This window comes from Carcharhinus amblyrhynchos, chromosome 33, assembly GCF_965287045.1.
Source record: "Carcharhinus amblyrhynchos chromosome 33, sCarAmb.v2.hapA, whole genome shotgun sequence".
Classification (NCBI taxonomy): Eukaryota; Metazoa; Chordata; class Chondrichthyes; order Carcharhiniformes; family Carcharhinidae; genus Carcharhinus; species Carcharhinus amblyrhynchos.
The window spans coordinates 2,731,144-2,756,180 of NC_137356.1; the positions used below are offsets into that span (position 1 = coordinate 2,731,144).

A 25,037-nucleotide genomic window follows, 5' to 3' on the forward strand; every position below is an offset into this window, starting at 1 on the left:
GATCCGGCGTTGATATTGGACAATCTGGACGTCAATCAGAGGGGCTTTACGGGTGTCTGCCGTTTCCATTGGAGGGGCGAGATGTCAATCAGAGGGTGACGTCACCCTCCCGCAAAGCCCGCCCCTCTCTTGGCGGTGTCGAGGCGGGAGCAATTGGAAGCCATTACTGGGCCCAGGCCTGCGAGCGGGGAGATTGGAGCCGGCGCCAGGCTGTGAGGCTGAGGGAAGGCGGAGAGCGAGCGAGTGGAGGGAGGGAGACGGGCGAAATAAATCCATCTACCCCCGCGGATAACACCCCCCTCCCCTACACACACAGCTAGTCCGTTCAGCCGCCCAGCCAGCTCGAAATGGCGGATTTCGCGGCAGCGGCGCCCCCGCACGCAGTCGGTGCCGGCGCGGCCGGGCCCGGGGCAGCCGGAGCGGCCTTCAAAAAGCCGGACGCGTTCGCGGACGCGGTGCAGCGAGCCCGGCAGGTGAGTTCCCGGGGGAGGGCTGGAGTGGAGTCAGGAGATGGTGGCGGGAGATGGAGAGAGGGTGAAGCCTGAGTGAGTAGGCCGCGCCGGGGGCAGCTCTCTGTGTGAACCCGGCAGAAAATGCTGGAAAGGCCGAGCGACCCCAGCCCCGAGAGAGAGGAGGTAGGGGGACTGTCCCCGCCTAGTTGGGGTTATTCTTCACAGTCTCTGCACTGTCCGGGGGTGGGGATTATACCCGAGGGTAGGTTCCCCATAACCGCCCCCCCCCCCCCCCGCCCCGTGGCCTACACCAGACACCCCGCCGTGTGCAGTACTCCAGGTGTGGTGTCACCAATGCCTTATCTATCTGCATGTCCCCACTCTTGTAGAATCCTTGCAGTGCAGAAGAGGCCATAAGGCCCGCCAAATCTGCACTGACCCTTTGACAAGAGTATTTTACCTAGGTCCTTTCCCCTGCCCTATCCCCATCATTTCACACGTTTAGCATGGCCAGTCTACCTAAATGGCACAACTTTGGATATCATTAGAATCCTTACAGTGCAGAAGGAGGCCATTTACCCCATTGTGTCTGCACCAACCACAATTCCACCAAATTCCTATCCCCATAACCCATGTATTTACTCTAGCTAATCCTCCTGACACTAAGAGACAATTTAGCATAGCCAATCAACCTAACCAGCACACCTTTGCAGTGTGGGAGGAAACCTACACAGACATTTACGGGGTGGGGGGGGAGGTGGTGGCATGTAAACTCCACACTGTGATCCAAGGCTGGAATTGAATGAGAGTCCCTGGTGCTATGAGGTTGCAGTGCTAACCACTGTGCCACCATGTTGTGTATTCTATTAGCAATGAATGCCAAAATTTCCATTTGGCTTTCCTTTTCAGCTGCTGTACCTACATGCTTTCTGAGATTCATGCATGAGGACACCCAGATCTCTCTCTGCACAGAAGCATTTTGAGGTTTCTCTCCATTTAGATATTTTGACTTCTTATTCTCTGACCAAAATAGATAATCTATAACTTACCCTCATTAAATTCCATCTGCTTAATCTTGATCCCTCGGTCACTTATCCATTTCTAAATCTCTTATTTCCTCATTGCAACTTGTTTTCTCATCTGTTTGCCTAAATTTTGGCTATAATACATTCTATTCTTGCATCCAAGAATGCAAGGGATGGCACAATCGTTAGCACTGCTGTCTCATAGCGCCAAGGACTTGTGTTCAGTTCCTTACTTGCATCATTGTGCGTGCGGAATCTGCATGTTCTGTGTCTGGGTTTCCTTTCACAGTCTGGAGCATGTGCTGTTTGGTGCGTTGGCCATGCTAAATTCTTCCTCGGTGTACCCGATCAGGCGACAGGGTGTGACGACAGTGAATTTTCACAGTAACTTTATTGAAGCTTTAATGTAAGCCTGCTTGTGACACTTTTAAATAAAAATGACACACATTGTGAATAGTTGGTCTATAAGACTGAACTCTGGCAAATGCAACTCGTGGGATGACACAGTCAGAAGAAGACCCATTTATTCCCACTCTCTGCTTTCTGTTGGTTAGTCCATTCTTGATTCAAGCTAATAAATTACCCCATCACATGTGAACTAACCTCGTGACAGCTTTGATGAAAGGTCATCCACATTGAAAATATTGGCTCTATTCTTTCTCCACAGATATTGTCAGACCTGCTGAGATTTTCCAGCATTTTCTGTTTTCGTTTTGGATCCCAGCATCCACAGTATTTTGTCTTATCCTTGTATGGCATCTTGTGAAATGTCTTCTGGAAGTCCAGAAACTCCGGCCTTGGGTCATTGTGGAGTTTACATGTTTTTTCCCCCTGCCCCAACCCTTGTGTGTGTGTGTATGGGTTTTGTTCCACAGTCCAAAGGTGTGTGGGTTAGATTGATTGGCCATGATAAATTGATTCTGGTATTAAGGGATTAACAGTGTAAATATGTGGGGTTACAGGAATAGGACCTGGGTGGGACTGTGGGTGGTGCAGACTCAAAGAGCAGAATGGCTTCCTGTTGGGATTGTATGATTACACCTCCAGGACCTCTGTTATCCACTTTGCTATTTGTGTTGCCTAAATTTTGGCTATAGTACATTCTATCCTTGCATGCAGGGATGCAAGAGGTGACACTGTGGTTAGCACTGCTGTCTCATAGTGCCAGGGACCTGTGTTCAATTCCTGACTTGGGTCATTGTGTGTGCAGAATCTGCACTTTCTCTGTGTCTGCATGGGTCCACCTTGAAAGAGGAAGCATATTGCCTCTGAGGGATTGCTTTATGCTGTTCAGGTAGCAGCGTTAGGCTGGGATATCATTGTAGGGCCAATGGGCAGCTGAAGGTTGTTGTATTTTTGTCTGAGCCAGTATGTATTGTGTTTAACAGAAATACACCAATTCTATTATGCGCTGAAATAAAAGATTATTAACCCACTAGATTGTCATAAAACACTTTGTAGATTTGAGTTTTATTGCGAGATAACTACAAACTCAAATTGTGTAAAATCTTTATTGCCTAAAAATTATGAGAAACGTGAATTTTGAGTAGGAAATGATTGAACTATGTTATTTATATGTGTAAAATTTAGAGATTGTGTTTTTCTATATATTGATGAATTTTGTTTGAGGTGGAGTGTTGCTAGAGAAACAGTTTCATGTTTTTTGAGCCAAGGACAGTAATATTGAGTGAGTGTGCATTCATTCAGAGTCCAATAGTGGAAGAAAAGCCCATGCCCCCTCTAATGCAGCATTTTGGTGTCAGGAAGTACCTAATTGTGGGCTTATGCTAACCAAAACTGGCCTCAATTTCTCTCACTCATGAAGAGACAGGTCATTGCTGGATCTGAGGTCAAAGAGCAGATGGTGTGCACTGCAGCCCACTCCACTTCATGAGTTTTACAATTTTATAGCTGTCTTTTTTTCAAATCTAGAATGCATTGATTGCATTTGGTCATTGGTTAACGTTGGAAGTGTGTTGTTATGTCATAGTTCTGATCAGTTGTGAAGGAACAGATTTTTTTAACATGATGCTTCCTAGAATGAAAAACACCCAATAGTACTCTTGTACATTTTCAAGCTTTTGTGTGTGGAGGAATGAACATATCACACTGCAGGTATAACACTGACAATACAGGGATCACAGCTTGGATAGTAGTGAGAGCAGTTTGATTGTGCTGAAAGGGCTATAGAGCCAAAAGTCTCTGGGTCACAGCAGGTTCTGTAGAACAAGCTTTGTGATCCTGTTTGAGATTTTGAAAGTGGGAAAGGGAGGAGGTTATGTCTGTTTTTTTTTCATGCAGAGAGGATAGAACTGATTCAAAGAATTTGGGTAATGAAGGGAAGGAGCAGGTGACTGACTCTTTGATCTGACATTGTGTGCAGTATGGAGAGGTACGGGAGAACGTGAGAATGTCCTCCAGTCAGTTTCTTCCCCTGAATATACCAAGGGGAGGATTTGACTGGTGGTATTTTTCCTGCTCTTACCTTTCCACCCATTTAAGGTTATATTTGTCGGCTGAATTTTTAACAATTAATTCATGGCACGTGGGAGGTGCTGGTTAGGCCAACATTTATTGCTGAATTTCGAGTTGTCCTTGAGAAAATGTTGGTGAGCCACTGCCTTGAACCGCTGTATAAGAACAGCACTATTCCAGGATTTTGATCCAGTGATAGTGAAGATCTTGGTTGACCTGTCCAGGTTCATGTCTTTGTTTTCTTTGTTACTGCTGGATACAATGAGTCAACTGCATTGTTATGTCTGGAGTCGCATGCTGGCAAGACCCAGTAATGATGGCAGGTTTCCTTCCAAGTTTTTAATGACGATCAACAATGGTTTCATAGTGATCGGTAGACTTTTAATTCCAGATTTTTTCACGGAATTTACATTCCACTATCTGTCATGGTGGGATTGGGACCTGTGTCCCCAGAGCATTACCCTGGATCTCTGGATTGCGAGTTTAGTGACAATATCACTGACGACACCATCTCCCTTGATTCTGAACAGTTTGTAACTGCTCCTACCTCAGGACAGAGCAATGAGCTCCCAGTGTGGAACACTGCATTCTGTTCTGAGCTTCACATCTCTGGAAAGATACTGACCTTGAAGGGGTACAACAGATATTCAGCAGAATCTTGCTGGGCTGAAAGTGTGGGTATGAGGATAGGTTATATAAAGCTGGTTATTATTTCCATAACAGAGGCAGAGATTCAATAATCAAGGACCCCAATATAATTTAATGGAGTAATTGGAGAGATTCTTAACTCTGGAGGAGTTGAAAATAAATAGGCGCAATAGATTTCAGTGATTCAGAGAAAACAGACTGATATACCGAATGGAATTCAGAAGAATGGGTGGATCTTAGAGAAACATGTAAGATTGTGAAGGGGCTAGATAAGAAGCAGGGAGGTTGTATCCAGTGGCAGGTGAAGCCAGAACTAGGGGACGCAGCCTCAATAAGGGGAAGTAGATTTAGGACTGAGTTGAGGACAAACTTCATACAAAGAGTTGTGAATCTTTGGAACTCCCTGCCTAGTGAAGCAGTTGAGGCTATCTCATTGAATGTTTTTAAGGCAAGGATAGATACATTTTTGAAGGAATTAAAGGTGATGGTGAGTGGGCAGGTAAGTGGAGGCGAGTCCATGAAAAGATCAGCCACGATCTTACTGAATGGCAGAGCAGGTTTGAGGGGCCAGATAGAACATAGAACATTACAGCGCAGTACAGGCCCTTTGGCCCTCGATGTTGCGCCGACCAGTGGAACTAATCTAATGACCCTCTAACCTAAACTATTCCAATGTTATCCATATGCCTATCCACTGACCATTTGAACGCCCTTAAAGTTGGCGAGTCCACAACTGCTGCAGGCAGGGTGTTCCACGACCTTACTACTCTCTGAGTAAAAAACCTACCTCTGACATCTGTCCTATAATTACCACCCCTTAATTTAAAGCTATGTCCCCTTGTGTTAGCCATCACCATCCGAGGTAAAAGGCTCTCACTGTCCACCCTATCCAATCCTTTGATCGTCTTGTATGCCTTCATCAGGTCACCTCATAACCTTCTTCTCTCCAATGAAAATAACCTCAAGTCCCTCAGCCTTTCCTCATAAGACCTTCCCACCATACCAGGCAACATCCTGATAAACCTCCTCTGCACCGTTTCCAATGCCTCCACATCTTTCTTATAATGCGGCGACCAGAACTGTACGCAATACTCCAAGTGCGACTGCACCAGAGTTTTGTACAGTTGTAACATGACCTCACAGCTCTGATACTCAATCCTTCTACCAATAAAAGCTAACACACCATATGCCGCCTTAACAGCCTTATCAACTTGGGTGCCAACTTTCAGGGAGCTATGCCCACGTACCCCGAGATCTCTCTGCTCGTCAACACTACTAAGAGTCCTTCCATTAGCCTATATTCTGTACTCCTGTTATTCTTACCAAAGTGAATCACCTCACGCTTTTCCGTGTTAAACTCCATCTGCCACCTCTCGGCTCAGCTTTGCATCTTATCTATGTCCTTCTGCAAACTGTAACATCCATCCTCACTGTCTACAACTCCTTCGACTTTGCTGTCATCAGCAAATTTACTAATCCATCCTTCTACACCCTCATGCAGGTCATTTGTAAAAATGACAAACAGCAGTGGCCCCAAAACAGATCCTTGAGGTACACCACTTGTAACTGAACTCCAGGTTGAATATTTCCCATCAACCACCACCCTCTGTCTTCTATCAGCTAGCCAATTCCTGATCCAAACTGCTAAATCACCATCAATCCCATGCATCTGCATTTTCTGCAATAGCCTACCATGGGGATGGCCTACTCCTTCTAGTTCTTATGTACAGGAAATAGAAAAGAGGTGTAGATCAACCATGAGGGGCTAAATAGCTGACAGTTGTCCCTATAAATTAAGGAATAGTGCAGAAATGCTGTGTTAGTGAACTGTAGCCCCTCTTTCTGAAAATTCCCTTCCCTTCAGAGGCTTTGGAATCCTTGCTGAGGCACAGGTGCTGATCTGTGCAGTTTAGCCACAACATCTTTAGAGCTGAGCCACGTCCTGACCTCACCAGCCATCTTTGTACTCTCCCAAGAGGTGTCAATGGTTATCAGTCAAGAGTCACGTTCCTCATCCCCAGCTGGGGGTGTTGGTGACGGTTGTGGAGTTGTTGCTGTGAACTTGACTGAGATCTACACTAATAAATGTATCCTAACTAACTGAGCTACCAGCCAGATGGACAAGAACCTGATTGAGGCAAACTCATCCCCAAAAATGTTAACCATTGTCTGAAAAAGATGCTCAAGAATGAGCTGATCATGTTTGCATTTGATACAATAAATGGCACATCTCTCAGCCAAGAATGTGCAGCTGGAATTAACACAATATGGTTTGGTGCCCTTGTGATGAAATTACCTCACTGGATATGGCCAGTCTTCTGAAAGTTTGGCCCATTAATATTTATGTTCTTATTTATCATAGAATCCTACAGTGCAGAGGTCATTCGGCCCATTGAGCCTGCATCAACTCCAAGCCCTATACCCATAACCCCATTTACTCTGTTAATCCCACTGACCAGGGGCAATTCAGCATAGTCAATCTGTCATAGTCAAACATAAGAACCTACACATCTTTGGACTGTAAGCTCACTCTTTTCACAGGCCAACCTTAATAACCTTGTATTTATCCATGCTATGTTAGTTCAGTGTTCCCACCAGTTCAAGAATCAGCATGTTTTACACACTGTTCAGTTGCCTTAGCAATCCTCAACTCACTGGCAGTTGATGAGTTAATCGACCTTTTTGGTTTAGAAACAAAGCTGGCAAATTCTTTGCATGAAAATTCATTTAATTTCTCAGCTGAGTGGGAAATGGCATAAAATCTGTGATGAAAGGTGAGTCTTGAATTATTTGGTTACTTCTGGAAAATTGTCTGAATAGGCTCCTTCCTCATGGTCTCTGTACAGTTGAGTTACTCCTCAGTGTCCCAAGAGTTGGAATTGTGGCTGTTTTCCCAGTGGGGCAAATTGTGCCCCCTCCTGGTCAGAGTCTGAGGATGCCGACACTGTGCTATGTGTTTGATTTCCTCAGTCGTTGATGTGCCAAGGATGATTTCTTTTCCAAGCTCTGAGGGCTTTAACTCTCCTGTGAGTTGAATCAGTCCCTGGAGGAGAAGGATCTATTTGTCTCACTGCTTGCAGTTACAAAGCTGGGGAGTAACAACAGCTTGCATTTATGTTGTGTTGAATTAGTAAAGGTCCCCCAGCACTTTGCAAGGGAGTTTTTAAATGAGGAAATTTAGACTTATGCGGGAACTAAAATGACAAGTCTGGAGTGTGATGGAATATTCTCCTCTTGCCTGGACACTACAGCACTCGACTTGATGTCCAGAACACAAAACCCTGCTTGACCAGCTTCCCATCAACCTCCTTTCAATTCACTCCCTCCACCACTGAGGCATAGTGGCAGAAGTGTGTACCATCTGTAAGGTGCACGATGCAACATACGAAGGCTGTCTCAGCAACACTTCGCAAACCTGCAACCTCCACTATCTAGAAGGACAAGTTCCCCACCTGCAAATTCCCTCCAATCCACAGATCATCCTGATTTGGAATTTTATCACCATTCCTTCACAGTTAACTCCCTCCCTAACAGCACTGCAGGTGTACCTGCATGACATGGACTGCAGCGGTTCAAGAAGGCAGCTCACCGCTACCTTCTCGAGGGCAATTCGAGAAGGACAATAAATGCTGACCTTGTCCACGTTCCAAAAACAGTTTTTTTAAAAAGGTGTATTCCACGAAAGGAGAGTGCCTGTTTCCTTCCCAATATCTGGTTTCTGACTTTAACTTAAGTTATTGTTTCTTTCCATCATCCTTCCCACAACCATTCCCTCATTGCACTATTTGTAGCTGCATCTTTTAGTTGCCAGTTCTGTGGCATTCTGTACTTTAATCCTTCAGTCCGGACCTGTTCCCCTTTATGGCACTCTTTCAGACCCCTACCTTGTACAAGTCTTTAGTCACTGATTTTGAGAGTCAGCTCTTGTCTGTGGATGTGCTGTGTTGGGTATGTCCACTTTGATTTTGTCTTGTTTCTTCTGATGACAGAGAAATGTCATCTGTTCCTTGTCTGCTTTTTCTGGCAGAGAGTCCACTTGGCACTCTTCTTGTATGGAATTCTGGGCAGAATCATGCAACACACCAGGCCATCAAAAAGTACTTCAGAATTATCTGGTCTTGGCTGATTTAAGAAGTTTAACACTCAAAAACATTTCCAAGTCTCCCCCCCCCCCCAAAAAAAAACACTTATAACAAATATCATTTAAAACAAATATCTCAAAAACATTTCCAAGTGCCGCTGCCGCCCCCCCCCCCCACCCCGCCCCGCCCCACCCCAAGCACCTTGTGCTCAGTGGTGAAATCGCATGGAACCAAGCTTTAATTCTGATATTCCTTCAGTTTGAAAGAATGCTACTTGCTTTGCCTGCTGCTGCAGAGATACTGGAGGTGAATAACACTTTATACTAGCAATGGAGGTGGTGTCGCAAAGGTTTAGGATTGTTATGATGTGAGGCTGAGTAAATTAGATCTATTTGCTCTGGAGTTTAGAAGAATGAGAAGCGATCTTATTGAAAAATACACAATTCTGAAGGGGCTTGTTGGGGTAAGAGGTTGTTTCTGTTGATCAGAATCTAAAACATGGGGGCACAGTCTCTGAGACTTAGGGGAAATTACTTGGCTCCGAGAGCTATCAGCCCCAGCGGTATGTGGATGCTTCAACATTGAATACATTTAAGGCTAGGATAGACGGACATTTGGTGTCTCAGGGAATCAAAGAATGGGCAGTGAAGTGGCCCAAGATCAACGATGATTGTATTAAATGTTTGAGCAAGCTCAAGGGCAATGTGGTATACTCCCTTTTCTTGCCTAACGCAGGAGGAAAACCAAAGCAATCCCCTCAATAGCTCAACTGCAGGAAGGCATTCCAGAGTAGAAGCTAGGCTGCTGCAGTCAGCATTAGATGGTGCCTCTGGATTTCTTACTCAAGCCCTCTAGTCAGTCTCAACACCTTGGTTGCATTCTGGACTGGGGTGGTAATAATGTAATGAGGGAGGTGTTTCTAAAGTGTATCCAAGAGAATTCTACATCAGTTTTATTTGGGTCCAATGAAGGAGACCTTGCTGGATCTAGTTCAAGGAGGTGAGGTGAATCAAGTGTTTGTAGGGGTGATGTTTAGATGGTAGTGATCATAGCATCTTAAGGTTGGGATTAGCGATAGTAAGAACAGTGCCGAGTAAAATTAATTGCTCCCCTCCCAATGAATCTCCTGGGCCGAGAGTGGATTGTTGCCAGGTAAATTCTAAGATTGGCAGGCAAAACAAATGAAAAAACGAGCTACTTTTAAAGAGGAAGTTCAGATACTTCAGGAAATCTAAGACAAACAAAGCCAAGACTCCCTGAATGATGAAAGTTATAAAATGTAAGATCCAGTGCCAGTTGTCAAGTTGAAAATACAACTGAGAGCAAGGCTGAATTTGCAAGTTCTTGGAAGGAAATTATAAAGATTAGAGAAAGAAAAAGAGATTGAAGGAAGACTGGCAGCTAGCATAAAAGCATTTCGCATTTGCATGGCAAACGGGTGTTGATAGGAAGAGTGGCACCAAATGGAGGTGTACAATGGAAGCAGGGGTTATAGAGAAAGTGCAGCACACAAACAGGTCCTTCAACTCTCCAAACAGTCCCAATCATGCCCAAACTAAACTACAAGAAAATCCTCCTCTCACTTGGTCCATATCCCTCTATTCCCTCCCTGTTCACGTACCCATCCAGATCTTAGATATTGCTAATGTTCCTGCTTTCATCACCACCTCTGGCAGTGCGTTCCAGGCACACACCACTCTGTGTGGAAAAATCTCCCCCCCACGTCTCCGTTAAACTTTCTCACCTTGAATTTGTCTCCTTGAATTGACACTTCCATCCTAGGAAAAAGCCTCTATCAATTCTGTCTATTCCTTGTATAATTTTATCGACCTCTATCAGGTCTCTGTCTTTCCGGTGAAAACAATCCTAGTTTATTCAAACTCTCCTCATTGCCAACACCCTCGAGACCAAGCAATATCTTCAAAGTTTCCAGGTCCTTCCAATAGTGTGGTGACCAGAACTGCATGCAGTACTCCAAACGTAGCCTAATGAAGGCTTTATATAGCTGCAACATGGTTTGCCAAATCTTGTACTCAATGCCCTGGTCAGTGAAGAGGCATTGAGTACTTATGCTGCTTTAGTCATCTTGGCCACCTGTCTTGCCACTTTGAGGGAACTTTGGATCTGCACACCGAGGTCCCTCTAATGTTCCAAAGGATTCTGCCATTTACAGTATAATTCACCTAAATTTGATCCCCCAAAATGCATCACCTCGCATTTGTCCAAATTAAACTCCCATCTGCCATTTCTGTGTCCAAGTCTCCAATCTATCTATATCGTGTTGCATCCTCTGACAATCCCCGGCACTGTCAGCTTATCAGCAACTCTGCAAATCTTTGTGTCATCTGCAGCTTACTAATCAGACCACCCATATTTTCCTCCAGATCATTTGTATATAATAGAAACAACAGAGGTCCCAGCACTGGTCCCTGCGGTACACCACTATTTACAGATCTCCATTATGAAAAATATCTTTCTACTGCTACTGTTTTCTATAACCAAGACAGTTCTGTTTCTGCCTAGCCAGCCCACCCTGAATCTCATGTGATTTTAGTTTATGTAGCAATCTGCAATGTGGGATCTTGTCAAAGTCCATATAAAGTCCATCCATAGTCCTTCCCTCATCAATTATCTTGGTCACTTCTTCAATAAAGTCAAATCAGTGACCTTCCCTGCTCAAAACCATGCTGCCTGACACTAATTAGTCCATTTTCTTTCAAATATGCATGTATCCTGAGCCTCCACGTTTTCCCCAAAAGCTTCCCCACCACTGACATCAGGCTCCCTGGTCTATAATTACCTGGATTATCCATGCTTCCTTTCTTAAACAAGGGAACAACATTGGCTATTCTCCAGTCCTGTGGAACCTCACCTCTGATAAAAGAGGATGTGAAGATATCTGTTCAGGCCCCAGCTATTTCTCGCCTTCCCTCCCGCAGAAACCTGGAATTGATCCCATCTGACCCCGAGGACGTGCGACCTTAATGCAATTTAGGATACCCAACACTTCTTCCTTCAATTATATTGATATTCTTTAGAATGTTCACACATCTATCCCTGACTTCAACATCTGTCATGTCCTTCTTGGTGAATACTGATGTAGAGTACCCATTAAGGATCTCCCCTACTTCCTGTGGCTCCACGCTTAATTTCCCTGCATTACCCTTGAGTGGGATAACTTTCTCTTGATACCCACTTGCTTTAATATATGCATAAAAAGCCATGGGATTCTCCTTGACCCTGTTTGCTAAATGTTTTGTGGCCCCTTTTAGCCCTCCTAATTCCATATTTAAATTCCTTCCGACTTTATACTCAAGGGTTTTGTTAGTTAGTTGTCTGGACCTGTATACTTTTGTTTTCCTTTTTACTGAGCTTACAATTTTTCTTGCCGTCCATGGAATCCTGCCATTTCTATCCCAGATTTTGGGGGAATGTGTCTGTCTTGCACTTCAGTCAACTGGGCTTTAAAAGCCTCCTACGTACCAGATATGGATTTGCCCTCAAATAGCCGCCCCCGATCCACACTCCTCAGCTCCGGTCTAATTCGGATATATTTGTCCCTCGTCCAAATAAGCACCCTCACCCGAGGGCCACTCTTGTCCTTATCCATGACTATCTGAAATCTTATGAAACTATGGCCGCTAAGCCCCCCACTGAAACATTGATCACCTGGCCTGGCTCATTCACCAATACCAAGTCTAATACTGCCCCCTCCCTGGTTGGATTGTCAACAAACTGTATCAAAAAGTCCTCTTGGACACATCCAAAAAATTGCTCTCCATCTGGCTGTAAGGGAGACCCGATCAGTATGGGGGAAGCTAGTCACCCTCCACAACTACCCTGCTTTTTCAGTATCTGACTATACATCTGCTCCTCTGTCTCCTGTGGGGTGCTGCGAGGTCTGTAGTACACTTCCAGCATTGTGCTTTTATGTTTCGGTCAAGTGACCTCTTTCTCTTGTAAACTCAGGTGATCCAAGCCCAGTCTGTCCAATCTTTCCTTATAAGACACCCCTCTAATTCCAGCTATTAGTCTGGTAAACCTTATCTGAACTTCCAATGCATTTACCTCCTCCTTGAAATAATGTGACCAGTACTGTACATACCACTCCAGAAGTGGTTGCACTGCTGTCCTGTATAACTGAAGCATAATCTCCGTACTTCTGTGTTCAGTTCCCCTCAAAATAACTGATAACGTTCTATTTACTTTCCTAATTACTTGCTGAACCTACTTGTTAGCCTTTTGCAGTTTTTACCACAGCCCTGCAATCATTAGCCATTTCGATAATATGCAGATTTTTTACTTTCAAAATTGACATTTCCCACTTCCCCACATTAGACTCCATTTTGCCAGATAATTTGTCCACTCACTTTATCCCTATCTTTTTGGAGCTTCCTTCTGTCCTCTTCACAACACAATTTCTGACCTTTGTGTCATCAGCAAAGTTGCCAACCATCCCTCCATCCAAGTGATTTACATAGATTGTAGAAGTTGGGGCTGCAGCACCTATCAGTCCCTATGGCACTTAGCTCATTGCATCTTGCAAACCAAAACTTGCCTATTTGTGCCGACTCTTTCCTGTTAGCTAGCCAACCTTGTGTCGATGGCAGTATGTTACCCCTATATAACATGAGCTTTTTATTTTTCACAATTTTTGATGTGCCATCTTGTGCCATCTGGCTATCTTGCTATAGTACATTGGTTCCCCATTGTCCGCAGCACTCCCCTAAATAACTCCAAAATACTCATTAAACATGATTTCTTTTTCACAAAACCATGATGGCTCTGCCTGATTACCTCAGTTTTCTTTCTAAAGAGCTCTGCTATAATGTCTTTAATGATAGCACTTTCCCTATGACTGATGTTAAGCTAACTAGCTCGTGGTTCCCACCTTTGTTTCCCCCACTCTGCTTTCCGAATAAAGGAATCATATTCATGATTTGCAATCTAATAAAACCTTCTCTGCATCAAGGGAAGTTTAGAAAATTGGAACCCATCTATCAGCTGCCTCATTAGCCACTTCACTGAACACCTGTGATTTGTCAGCCTGCCGCTCCAGCCATTTATTCGGTACCACTTCTCTGATTGTAATTTTCCTGCATTCCTCCCTTCCTTTCATTTCCTGATTCAGAGCTGTTTCTGGGATGTTGCTTGTATCCTGGAGAGTGAAGACTAATACAAAATACATGTTCAGTTCATCTACCATCTTTTTTTCCATGTTTTATTTCCCCAAACTCACTTTCTATGTGATCAAGGTTAGCTTTATTAACATTGCTTATTTAAATATGTGTAGAAACATCTCTTTAAAAATCCAGCTAGCTTTCTCTCATACTTTTTTCCTTATCAATCTAGTTATTCTTCACTATTTTTCATATACAGTCCAATCTCCTGACCTGTGATCCATCTTTACACAATTATGTACTCTTTCTTTAAGTTTGAAGCGATCTCTTCAGATTTTTCAGTTAATCATGGATAGTGGGTCTTCCTCTTGGATCTATTTTTTGTTGGAATGTATCCGTTCTGTATTATGGAATATCAATTTAAATGTTTGCCACTGCATATTTATTGACCAATCCTTGAACCTAATTTTTGACTGAGCCTTACTTCTGTTGTGGGCAAAGTTTTGGAAAGGATTATAAGAGGTAGGATTTATAACTGTCTAGAAAGAAATAATTTGATTAGGGATAGTCAGCACAGTTTTGTGAAGGGTGCGTCGTGCCTCACAAATCTTATTGAATTCTTTGAGAAGGTGACCAAAGAGGTGGATGGGGGTGAAGCAGTTGATGTCGTATATGTGGATTTCAGTGAAGCGTTTGATAAGGTTCCCCACGGTAAGCTAATGCAGAAGGTATGGAGGCATGGGATCGAGGGTGATTTAGTGATTTGGATCAGAAATTGGCTAGCTGCAAGAAGACAGAGAGTGGTGGTGATGTGAAATATTCATCCTGGAGTTCAGTTACTAGTGGTGTACTGCAAGGATCTGTTTTGGGGCCACTGCTGTTTGTCATTTTTATAAATGACCTGGATGAAGGTGTGGAAGGATGGGTTAGTAAATTTGCGGATGACACTAAAGTTGGTGGAGCTGTGGACAGAGTGGAAGGATGTTGCAGGTTACATAGCGACATAGATAAGCTGCAGAGCTGGGCTGAGAGATGGCAAATGGAGTTTAATGCGGAAAAGTGTGAAGTGATTCACTTTGGAAGGAGTAACAAGAATACAGAGTACTGGGTTAATGGTCAGTTACTTGGTAGTGTTGTTGAGCAGAGAGATCTCAGTGTCCATGTGCTTAGATCCCTCAAAGTTGGCACCCAGGTTGATAGGGTTGTTAATAAGGCTTACGGTGTGTTAGCTTTTATTGGTAGAGGGATTGAGTTTAGGAACCATGAGGTCATGTTGCAGCTGTACAAAACTCTGGTGCGGCAGCACTTGGAGTATTGCATACAGTTCTGGTCGCCTCAATGTCGGAAGGATGTGGAAGCATCGGAAAGGGTGCAGAGGAGATTTACCAGGATGTTGCCTGGTATGGTGGGAAGGTCTTAGGAAAGGCTGAGGGACTTGAGGCTGTTTTCATTACAGAGACGAAGGTTAAGAGGTGACTTAATAGAAGATGATCAGAGGATTAGATAGGGTGGACAATGAGAGCTTTTTTCCTCGGATGGTGATGGCTAGCACGAGGGGACATAGCTTTAAATTGAGGGGTGCTAGATATAGGACAGATGTCAGAGGTAGGCTCTTTACTCAGAGGGTAGTAAGGGTGTGGAATGCCCTGCCTGCAACAGTAGTGGACTCGCCAACTTTAAGGGTATTTAAATGGTCATTGGATAAATATATGGATGATATTGGAATGGTGTAGGTTAGATTGGTTTCATGGGTCAGCGCAACATCGAGGGCCGAAGGGCATGTACTGCAGTGTAATGTTCTATGTTCTACTTTCATGCCCTCACAATTAACATTATTTAAGCTTAAAATACTAGTCTTGGACCCACTCTTCTCTCCCCCAAACTGTATGTAAAATTCAGTCATGATATGGTACCTTCACTGAGGTCTTTAATCCTAACTTGTTGCATAATACCAGGCAGTGTAATCCAAAGAAACTATCCCCAAAGCATAGTTTCAAAATAAACAGATTGACACAAAACTTGGAAGAATTGTGAACTGAGGGGGATAGTAATGGACCTCGAGGGCATGTTCAGATGAAACTTATCGTGGATAAGTGTGAAGTGATACAGTTTGATTCAAAGAATGGGATGTATTGTCATAAAATGAGATAAAAATCGTGAGAGGTGTGAGGGATATGTATAAGCTGAAGGTGGCAGGGCAGTTTGAGAATTTAAGGCCTACAAAATATTAGGCTTTACAAGAAGGAGCATAGTTTACGAAAACCAAGATTTTTTTTTAAAGTCCAGATTCAGCCTCAACTGTGTCGGCTGAATCTAATTCTGGGCATTGAACCTCAGGAGAGGTATGAAGGTATTAGAGAGATTGCAGAGAAGATTTACAGGCAAGGTTCCAGGGATGAGGGACTTCAGTTACGTTGGTTGGCTGGAGAAGCTGTGTCTATTCTCGAAGAGATGGAGATTGAGAGGAGTTTTGATGGTGTTTAAAATGCAAGACCTGAAGAGCGTACGAAAGAATATTTGGAGAGTTGATAATGCAATGTATAAACCAACGTTTAGACTGGATGAGGGATTGAATTTGGCTATATGCTATTTATTTATGTTCAATCTTAAAAGAATTGAAGTGACAAAAAATCAAATAGAAAATAGTGACTAGGTGGAGAAAGTGGGGAGAAAATATGTTAAATTAGTATGCTTATGGAACATTTACATAAGGAGCATCCCCTTTTTCTGTGACTATGCCTCTCATCCTACACCTTCCCATGACGGGAGACATCCTCTCCATCATTTACCCGGTCAAACCCTTAAAGAATCTATGTTTCAATGACATCACCTCTCATTCTTCTGAACTCCATGGAGGACAGAGCTAACCGGTTTAATCTTTCCTCGTTTGACAGTCCCTCCATACCTAGGATCATCCCAGTAAACTGCCTTCAAATAGGGGACAAAAACTGTACATGCGATTCCAAATGTGGCCTCACAAATACTTTGTACAGCAGCAATGCCTCTGTACTTTCATACCCCAGCCCCCTTTGAAATAAAAGCCAGCATTCCATTTGCATTGTTTATTACCTTCTGCTTCATGACCAGTGATTGGGGAAAACGGAATGGACTTATCCCGTTCTGCCATAGGTCAGTTAGAGGCAAGGAAGGAAATGCTTTTTTTTTGTAATTGTGCGGGTCAGTTGTTTCTTCTGAACCTTTGACCAGCAAGTTTCTCCTCCACTGGAATTGCCGTGAGAAGTGGGAAAACTTCCTTCTTCCCTTTTCAAATCCCTCTGGGGTAGGTATGGGTGGCACAGTGGTTAGCACTGCTGCCTCACTGTGCCAGGGACCCAGATTCAGTTCTGACCTCGGGTCACTGCCGGTGTGGAGTTTGCACATTCTAAGTTGAAAATTTAGAATGTGACCCTGACCTTTGACAGTGCCGATACTTACCTTGGCCACTGTCTACTCCACGTGTGTGGATGCTTACTCAGATGCTGTGCTGTGTGTGGGTTGTTGATAGTGTCATATGCCCGCCCTCATTTTCAGCCGTTTTACATGCTTTGAGTGTGTGCATCAGACTGTTCGGTCCCTGGAGGTGTCTTGCGTTATATTTGACCCTGAACTAGTCGAGCAATTTATGCCACGTGCTTTTCCAGCAGAGAGTAGAGATGAGGGATGGGAAACTTCAGTTTTCCGGTTTTCTTTCTCAAATCTACTTTCACCTCTGGCCAACCAATCTGCTGTTGTGTTTCAGATCAGTAAACCCAGAGCAGCAACATTTCTCTGTTTACCAAACCCAGTCACTGAATCAACTTGGGGAGCCAGTGTACTTTAAATGACACAAGTACCTTTTCTCAGAGGTGGTTGAGCATATTTTGCATTACAAACTCATGAACATCGTTAAATAGGCTTGTTGGATCTCTTTTTGTTTGTGTCTGAAGGCATTAACTATTGTTGGGCCGCAGGTGGAACCTGAATGGTTAGTAAAATGTCATATTGTTGGATTCTTTACCCCCAAAGGTAGTGAGCAAAGAACAGCTAGCATTGGTGTTTCATTGTGTCAATTCTGGGTAATTGCTTTCAAAAATGGGAATATATTTCCTTAAAACATACCCAGCATTGTAGAGTCTCTGCATTCTGATGCAGTACAAGCTAATGGTGTTTGAGTTGCCTTCTCTTTCCTGGTTGCCATGTAAAGTGAGCTGAGGGAGTGATAAGTTGATGCACAATTGATTATTACATTCTCATTTGTTTTATTCATTCGTGGGGTTTGTTTATCACTGGCTAGGCCAACATTTATTGCCCATCCCTGATCCCTTGAGAAGGTTGGGTGAACTGCCTTCTTGAACCCTTGCAGTCCATGCGGTGTAAATACATCCATAGTGCTGTTGGAGACAGAGTTCCAGGAATTTGACCCAGTGACAGTGAAGGAATGGCTGTGTGTTTCCAAGTCACTGGGGTTGTTGAGGCAGCTGGAGATGCTTGGAACAGGACACTATCTTGTGTTCTGCAGTGATACACTGGAACTGAGGGGACTGACCTCTAGCAACCAGAATCATCTTCCTTTGTACAGGTATGACTCCAACCAGTGGAGAGGTGAACACCTGATTTCCATTTACTCTGATATTCCTGATGTCATACTCTGACAAATGCTGCCTTGTTGTCAAGGGCAGTCACTCTCACCTCACCTCTGCAGTACAGCCCTTTTGCCCATGTTTGAACTAAGGCTGTAATGAACTCGAGAGCAGTGTGGCCCTGGCAGAACCCAAGTGTCTGAGTGTCTGTGAACAAGCTGTTGCTCAGCAAGAGCTGCTTGATAGCGATATTAATTTCCCCTTCCATCACATCAGTGATCATTGAGAGTGGACTGACAGGATAGTAATTGGCAGATTGGATTTGATTTGATTTATTGTCACATGCATTAGTATATGGTGAAAAGTATTGTTTCTAGCACGCTGTACAGACAAAGCATGCAGTGCATAGAGAAGGAAATGAGATTGCAGAATGTAGTGTTACAGTCATAGGGTGTAGAGAAAGATCAACTTAACGCAAAGCGAGTCCATTCAAAAGCCTGACAGGGAAGAATCTGTTCCTGAGTGGGTTAGAACGTGACCTCAGACTTTTGCATCTTTTTCCTGAAGGAAGAAGGTGGAAGAGAGAATGTCTGGGGTGCGTGGGGTCCTTAATTATGCTGGCTGCTTTGCCAGGGCAGCAGGAAGTGTAGAGTCAATGAATGGAGGCTGGTTTGCATGATGGATTGGGGGGCTACGTTCAGAACTTATAGTTCCTTGCGGTCTTGGACAGAGCAGGAGCCAGATCAAGCTGTGATACAACCAGAAAGAATGCTTTCTATGGTGCATCTGTAAAAATTGGTGAGAGTTGCAGCTGACATGCCAAATTTCCTTAGTCTTCTGAGAAGGCAGGGGCGTTGGTGAGTTTTCTTAACTATAGCGTCGGCATGAGGGGACTAGGACAGGTTGGTGATCTGGGCACCTAAAAACTTGAAGCTCTCAATCCTTTCTACTTCGTCCCCAATGATGTAGACAGTGGCAGTTCTCCTTTACGCTTTCTGAAGTCCATGACAATCTCCTTCGTTTTGTTGACATCGAGGGAGGGATTACCGTTGCTGCACCAGTTCATCAGATTCTCTATCTCATTCCTGTACCCCCTCCTCATTGTTTGAGAGCTGACCCACTATGGTGGTGTTGTCAGCAAACTTGAATATCAAATTAGAGGAGAATTTGGCTGCGCAGTCATAGGTGTACAAGGAGTATAGTCAGGAGCTGAGAATGCAGCTTTGTGGGCCACTGGTGTTGATGATGATGATCGTGGAAGAGGTGTTGTTGCCTGTCCTGGTTGTGGTCTGAGAGTTAGGAAGTTCAGGATCCAGCCGCAGAGGGAGGTACTGAGGCCCACGATTTGTTCTGTTTATGTACAGAATGTACTAGGGACAACTTTACACTGTTGTAGCTGTACTGGGACAGTTTGACTCAGGGCGTGGCAAGTTCTGGAGTGCATGTCCTCAGTACTGCTGCTGGAATGTGGTCAGGACCTTGGCCTTTGCAGTATTCAGCAGCTTCAGTTACTTGATAACAAAGAACAACCCAGCACGGGAAACAGGCCCTTCGGCCCAACGAGCCCACGCCGCCGCATCACCCTACACTTATTCTACCCTGCGTGTCTACGAATGGAACCCCTAACTTAGCCAGATTCAGGGGAGAATAGTGTCAATTTGGTAAACCAATCAGCCTAAGAGCACATCTTTGGGGTGTGGGAGGAAACCGGAGCGCCCGAAGGAAACCCACGCAACCACAGGGAGAATGCACAAACTCCCACAGACACAGGCCCAAATCCATGTATCTGCACAGCCAGCAGTGCTAGTCACCGAGCTGTTGCAGCGCCTGTCTACCGGTCCAGGATCAAGCACACACCGACACGAAGTACTCGGCCACTCCCGGAACCTCCAAGAGCAGCCCACGCACGACCCACCGTGTGCATGCCCTCGTTTGACAATGAGGTGGACCTCCACCTGCGGAATAAAAAGACAAAAACGTTAACTTACAAGCCTGCATTTCCGGTGTCTCCTGAGGTTCTGACCTTATCTAATAGCCCCTACTATAATCCTCCATCGTCGTTTCACTCATGTCTGTCTAACTGAACCTTAAACGAGTCCAACGTTCCTGCCTCCACCACCCTACTCGGTAGCGCGTTCCATACCCCCACAACTCTCTGCGTAAAGAACCTTCCTCTCACATCCAAATTATACCTCTCCCCCCTCACCCTTAAATCATGACCTCTCGTATTTGTACCCAGTCTAGGGAGCAGTCTCTCACTATTGACTCTATCTATTCCCTTCAGTATCTTATATACCTCTATCATGTCCCCCCTCAACCTCCATCTTTCCAAGGAGAAAAGTCCCAGTTTCTCCAACCTTTCCTCGTAACCCAGCCCCTCCATGCCAGGCAACATCCTGGTAAACCTCCTCTGAACCCTCTCCAGAGCCTCCACGTCCTTCCGGTAGTAAGGTGACCAGAACTGGACGCAGCACTCCAAATGCGGTCTAACCAACATTCTATACAACTGAAGCATTAGACAGCAGCTTTTATACTCTATACCCCTTCCTATAAAGGCTAGCATTCCATAAGCCTTCCTAACAACCTTCTCCACTTGTGTCGCAACCTTCATGGATTTGTGAACCTGCACTCCCAGGTCCCTCTGTATGTCTATACTCCTAATCGGTCTACCTTTTATCACATAGCTCCTCTCTGCATTATTCCTTCCAAAATGCATCACCTCGCATTTGTCAGGATTAAATTCCATCTGCCACCTATCTGCCCAATGCACCAACCTATCTATATCCTGTTGTATCACCTGACATTCCACTTCAGTACCTGCCAACCCTGCCATCTTGGTGTCATCAGCAAACTTGCTGATCACACCACCTACGCTCTCTTCCAAGTCATTTATGTATACTACAAAGAGGAGAGGTCCCAGTACTGAGCCCTGCGGCACACCACTGGTCACTGGCCTCCAGCCCGACAAGGTCCCCTCCACAACTACCCTCTGTCTCCTATTGCCCAGCCAGTTCTCAATCCACCTAGCTACCTGACCTCGTATCCCATGCGCCTTAACCTTTTCTACCAGCCGACCATGAGGGACTTTGTCAAACGCCTTACTGAAATCCATATAGATGACATCAACGGCTCTCCCATCGTCAACCGTTTTTGTCACCTCCTCAAAGAATTCCACCAGATTCGTAAGGCAAGACCTCCCTCTAACAAAGCCATGTTGCGTATCCCTAATCAGATCACAACGCTCCAAATGCTCATACATCCTACCCCTAAGTATTTTTTCCATTAATTTCCCTACCACTGATGTCAAACTCACCGGTCTATAATTTCCAGGGTTATCCCTACTACCTTTTTTAAACAGCGGTACCACATTTGCTACCCTCCAGTCTTCTGGGACCTCACCTGTGTCCAAAGAAGAGACAAAGATTTGCGCCAGAGGCCCAGCAATTTCATCTTTCACCTCCCTAAGCAGCCTGGGATAAATACCATCAGGCCCTGGAGCTTTATCCGTCCTTACGCTACCTAAAAGCCCTAGCACTTCCTCCCTCGTAATAGATATTTCCTGCAACTGATCCTCAGCTCCCTCCAAGAGACCGCACGATTCCGAACCCCTCTCCTTCGTGGATACCGACGCAAAGTATTCATTCAGGAGCTCCCCCATTCCCTCCGACTCAATACAATAACCTTTGGAGTAAGTTGTAATGGCTGAAGACCGGCGTCTGTAATGCTGGTTGAGGCTGAGATGGGTCATCCACTTGTTAATTCTGGCTCCTCCATCATTGTGGGTGAGATGATTTGTGGAGCCTCCTCGTCTAGTGAGTTGTTTAACTTTCTATCACCACTCACAACTGGATGTGGCAGAACTGCAGAGCTTAGATCAGATCCATTGATCGTTCATTTGCTTTGTTCTGTCGCTTTCTGTTTGTGCTGTTTGGTACGCAAGTCATTCTGAGAGGTGTGCAGTGCATGGTATTCAGCAGGAATTAGTAATTGAGAGACTTGGGGTATTGTTATGAGAACCTGGCTTAGAGTCCTAGTAACAGCCTACCGTTGACCATGAAATCATCATCAGTTGTTGCAGAAACCCATCTGGTTCATTCATATCCTTTTAGGGAAGGAAATTGGCTGTCATTATCTGGTCTGGCCTACATATGACTCCAGTTCCACAGTAATGTGATTCATAGTGCCCCCCCAACTAGGGTCAATTTAGCATGGCAATCAACCTAACCCTTTTGGAAGGGTTATCAACCTAACCCTTCTTTTGGAAGCCTGAGTTGTATTAAACTACTAAAGTCTAAAAGGTGAAACTGGACGGCCCACCTGGCATCTGATGAAAGTGCACACAATGAAGTTTGATGGTCTGGAAGTATTGTACACTGAAACAGGTTTGGAAACCACTTCACATTTGTGATGGTGTGTGTATCTGGGGTCTGCTGCTAACAGGCTCCATCTGCTTGGTGCCTGCAGGAGTCATGGATTTTCCTCATGTGGCTTAAAGCAGAGCCAACGGCTGAGAAAATTCTGCAATGCTTCAGATTACTCAGTTACATACAAGTATAATTTATTCTGACTATGACTTTTAATAAATCTGCAGATAGCTGCTAAAATTGGAGGTGACACAGCCACAACGGTAAACCACAGCACACCAGAATTTGGATTTGTTGGCCAAAAGCGACAACTGGAAGATGGAGGTAAGACAATTTGAGGATAGTTTGGTTCCTGCAATTTGTGCTGAGGCTTGTAGTTAGTCATTGTTTTGCCTCGATAGCTGACAGTACCAGTCTTCAGCAATATAACATTTACTTTCGTTGCAGTTAATGCAGAATTTTTGTAATGATTAAAGACTGGCAAGCAAACTATCCTTGGTTCAGTCTCAGTTGTGGTGACAGATGCTGCCTATATTAAATAATTTGGTTGCAAACATGTCTGGTGATGAGTCACAGCCGCTGGGATTAACATTAGTGTAAAATAATATTGGGAGCAGTGGTGTGAATTGCAGCTGTTGTGACTAATGGAGAAGGTCACAAAGTGATGTGCCTCGCTCACTGTGAATCCTTCACTGTTCACAATGTGTTTTGCTCACCCATTATTGCCCAAAAGATCATCTGATGGTGACCATGCAGTTGGGTCAAAGTTTGTTCATGAGATAGCCCATTCATCCTGCTCAGGTAACCCTTTTTTGAATATGAGGGGGATTGAGTAAGCAGATGCAGATAATTCTTTTCACTTTACTCAAGTATTTAAAGGCAAGATTGTGAGCTTACCACAAGGGATTTGTTTTTCAGTGAATTAAGTGATGGAATAAATCTTGGGAGGGTTATTAAAAAGCAGGTGTCATAAATGTGTTCAAAATACAATTGGGGGATTCTCTTGCGAGAGAGGGAATACAGTGAATAGATGGTATTAGAAAATGGGCATTTTTGTCTAATTGGCTTTTTTATTGCTTGAGACTCTTGTTCACTGTCAAACTTTTATTGCAAGTGCTCGAAAGCTAAATGAGCTTTTGGAAAATCCCAATGCATTGCATGGCACACAACAAGCACTGGAAGAACATCTTTCTCTGGTGCTCAGTCCCACACCATTTGCCATGTGCCTCATTCTGAGCAGCGTTGACTCAAAGCATTCTTTGAAATATGTCACGGTGATACAGTGGTTAGCACTGCTGCCTCGGTATCAGGGACCCAGGTTCGATTCCAGCCTTGGGTGACTGGAATTTGCACATTTGCTCTGTGTCTGCCTCGGTTTCCTCCAGGTGCTTTGTTTTCCTCCCACAGCCCAAAGATGAGCAGGTTAGGTGGATTGGCCTTGCTAAATTATCCCTTAGTGTCCAAGGATGTGTAGGTTAGGAGGATTAGCAGGGTAAATGTGTGGCGTTACAGGGATAGGACAGGGGGATGGTCTGGGTACGATTCTCTGTCAGAAAGTTGCTGTAGATTCGATGGACCAAATGGCACTGTAGGGATTCTAGGATTCTGTAAAACTTCCCATTTTAATGTTTCCTGTGGGAAAGGATAGTGTCAGAAATGTCCAGTCGCTGCTCCGGATACAATCTTTGGCAGTTTTGGGGGGAAGGGTACTGCCCTCCAACTTTGCCTTGGAAGTGTGACACTTAAACGGGGGCATCCTCAGCTCTGTGGCAATTTGCAATGGAATCTGTTTCTGTCCGTATCTGATTCGTGACTGTAAAGCTGGTTTTTATATGCTGATAAAGTGGGTTTGACCTGAAATTAGTATTTGTGATCTGAATGAAGAATTCCTATCAGGTAGCTGTGTGCTGAGCTGTATGACATCCAGAACCTGGGGGATTGTCAGGCCACACAGTTCTGCACTTGACCTGGGTGGTCTCCTCAGCTACGTGGGCTTCAGATCCACTGCAGTCGGATTTAGACTGAACGTCAACACTGAAGAGAGAGCCATGTCATGCCATTGTGATATATAAAAATAATCAGTGTACTGATTGTCCTGGACATAGTTTAATCCAGAATTCATCGTGGAACAGTTCTGAGCCAATCTGCCTGTTTCTCTTTTATGTGACTCATGTCCCTATAAATGGTGTCATATAACCATGACATGGAAATGTGAAATACACGCTCACTATAGTGAATAAAATGTGAGCAACGATCATGACTGGGATGAAGTAAAATCCAACTAAATTCAGCCCTGTTTACATTTTGCATGT

At 44.4% G+C, this 25,037-nt stretch overlaps 1 protein-coding gene across 3 annotated transcripts in view; it reads left to right on the plus strand.

Moving 5' to 3' along the window:
- The first annotated feature begins 143 nt into the window (after nucleotides 1–143).
- Nucleotides 144–25,037, plus strand: part of khsrp (KH-type splicing regulatory protein) — a 58,446-nt gene continuing 33,552 nt past the window's right edge. For all 3 annotated transcript variants that reach the window (XM_080216716.1, XM_080216718.1, XM_080216717.1), the window contains exons 1-2: nucleotides 144–473; nucleotides 22,953–23,049. In XM_080216716.1, the coding sequence (XP_080072842.1) occupies nucleotides 348–473; nucleotides 22,953–23,049 (223 nt within the window). In that variant the 5' untranslated portion in view covers nucleotides 144–347. The remainder of the gene's footprint in view (nucleotides 474–22,952; nucleotides 23,050–25,037) is intronic.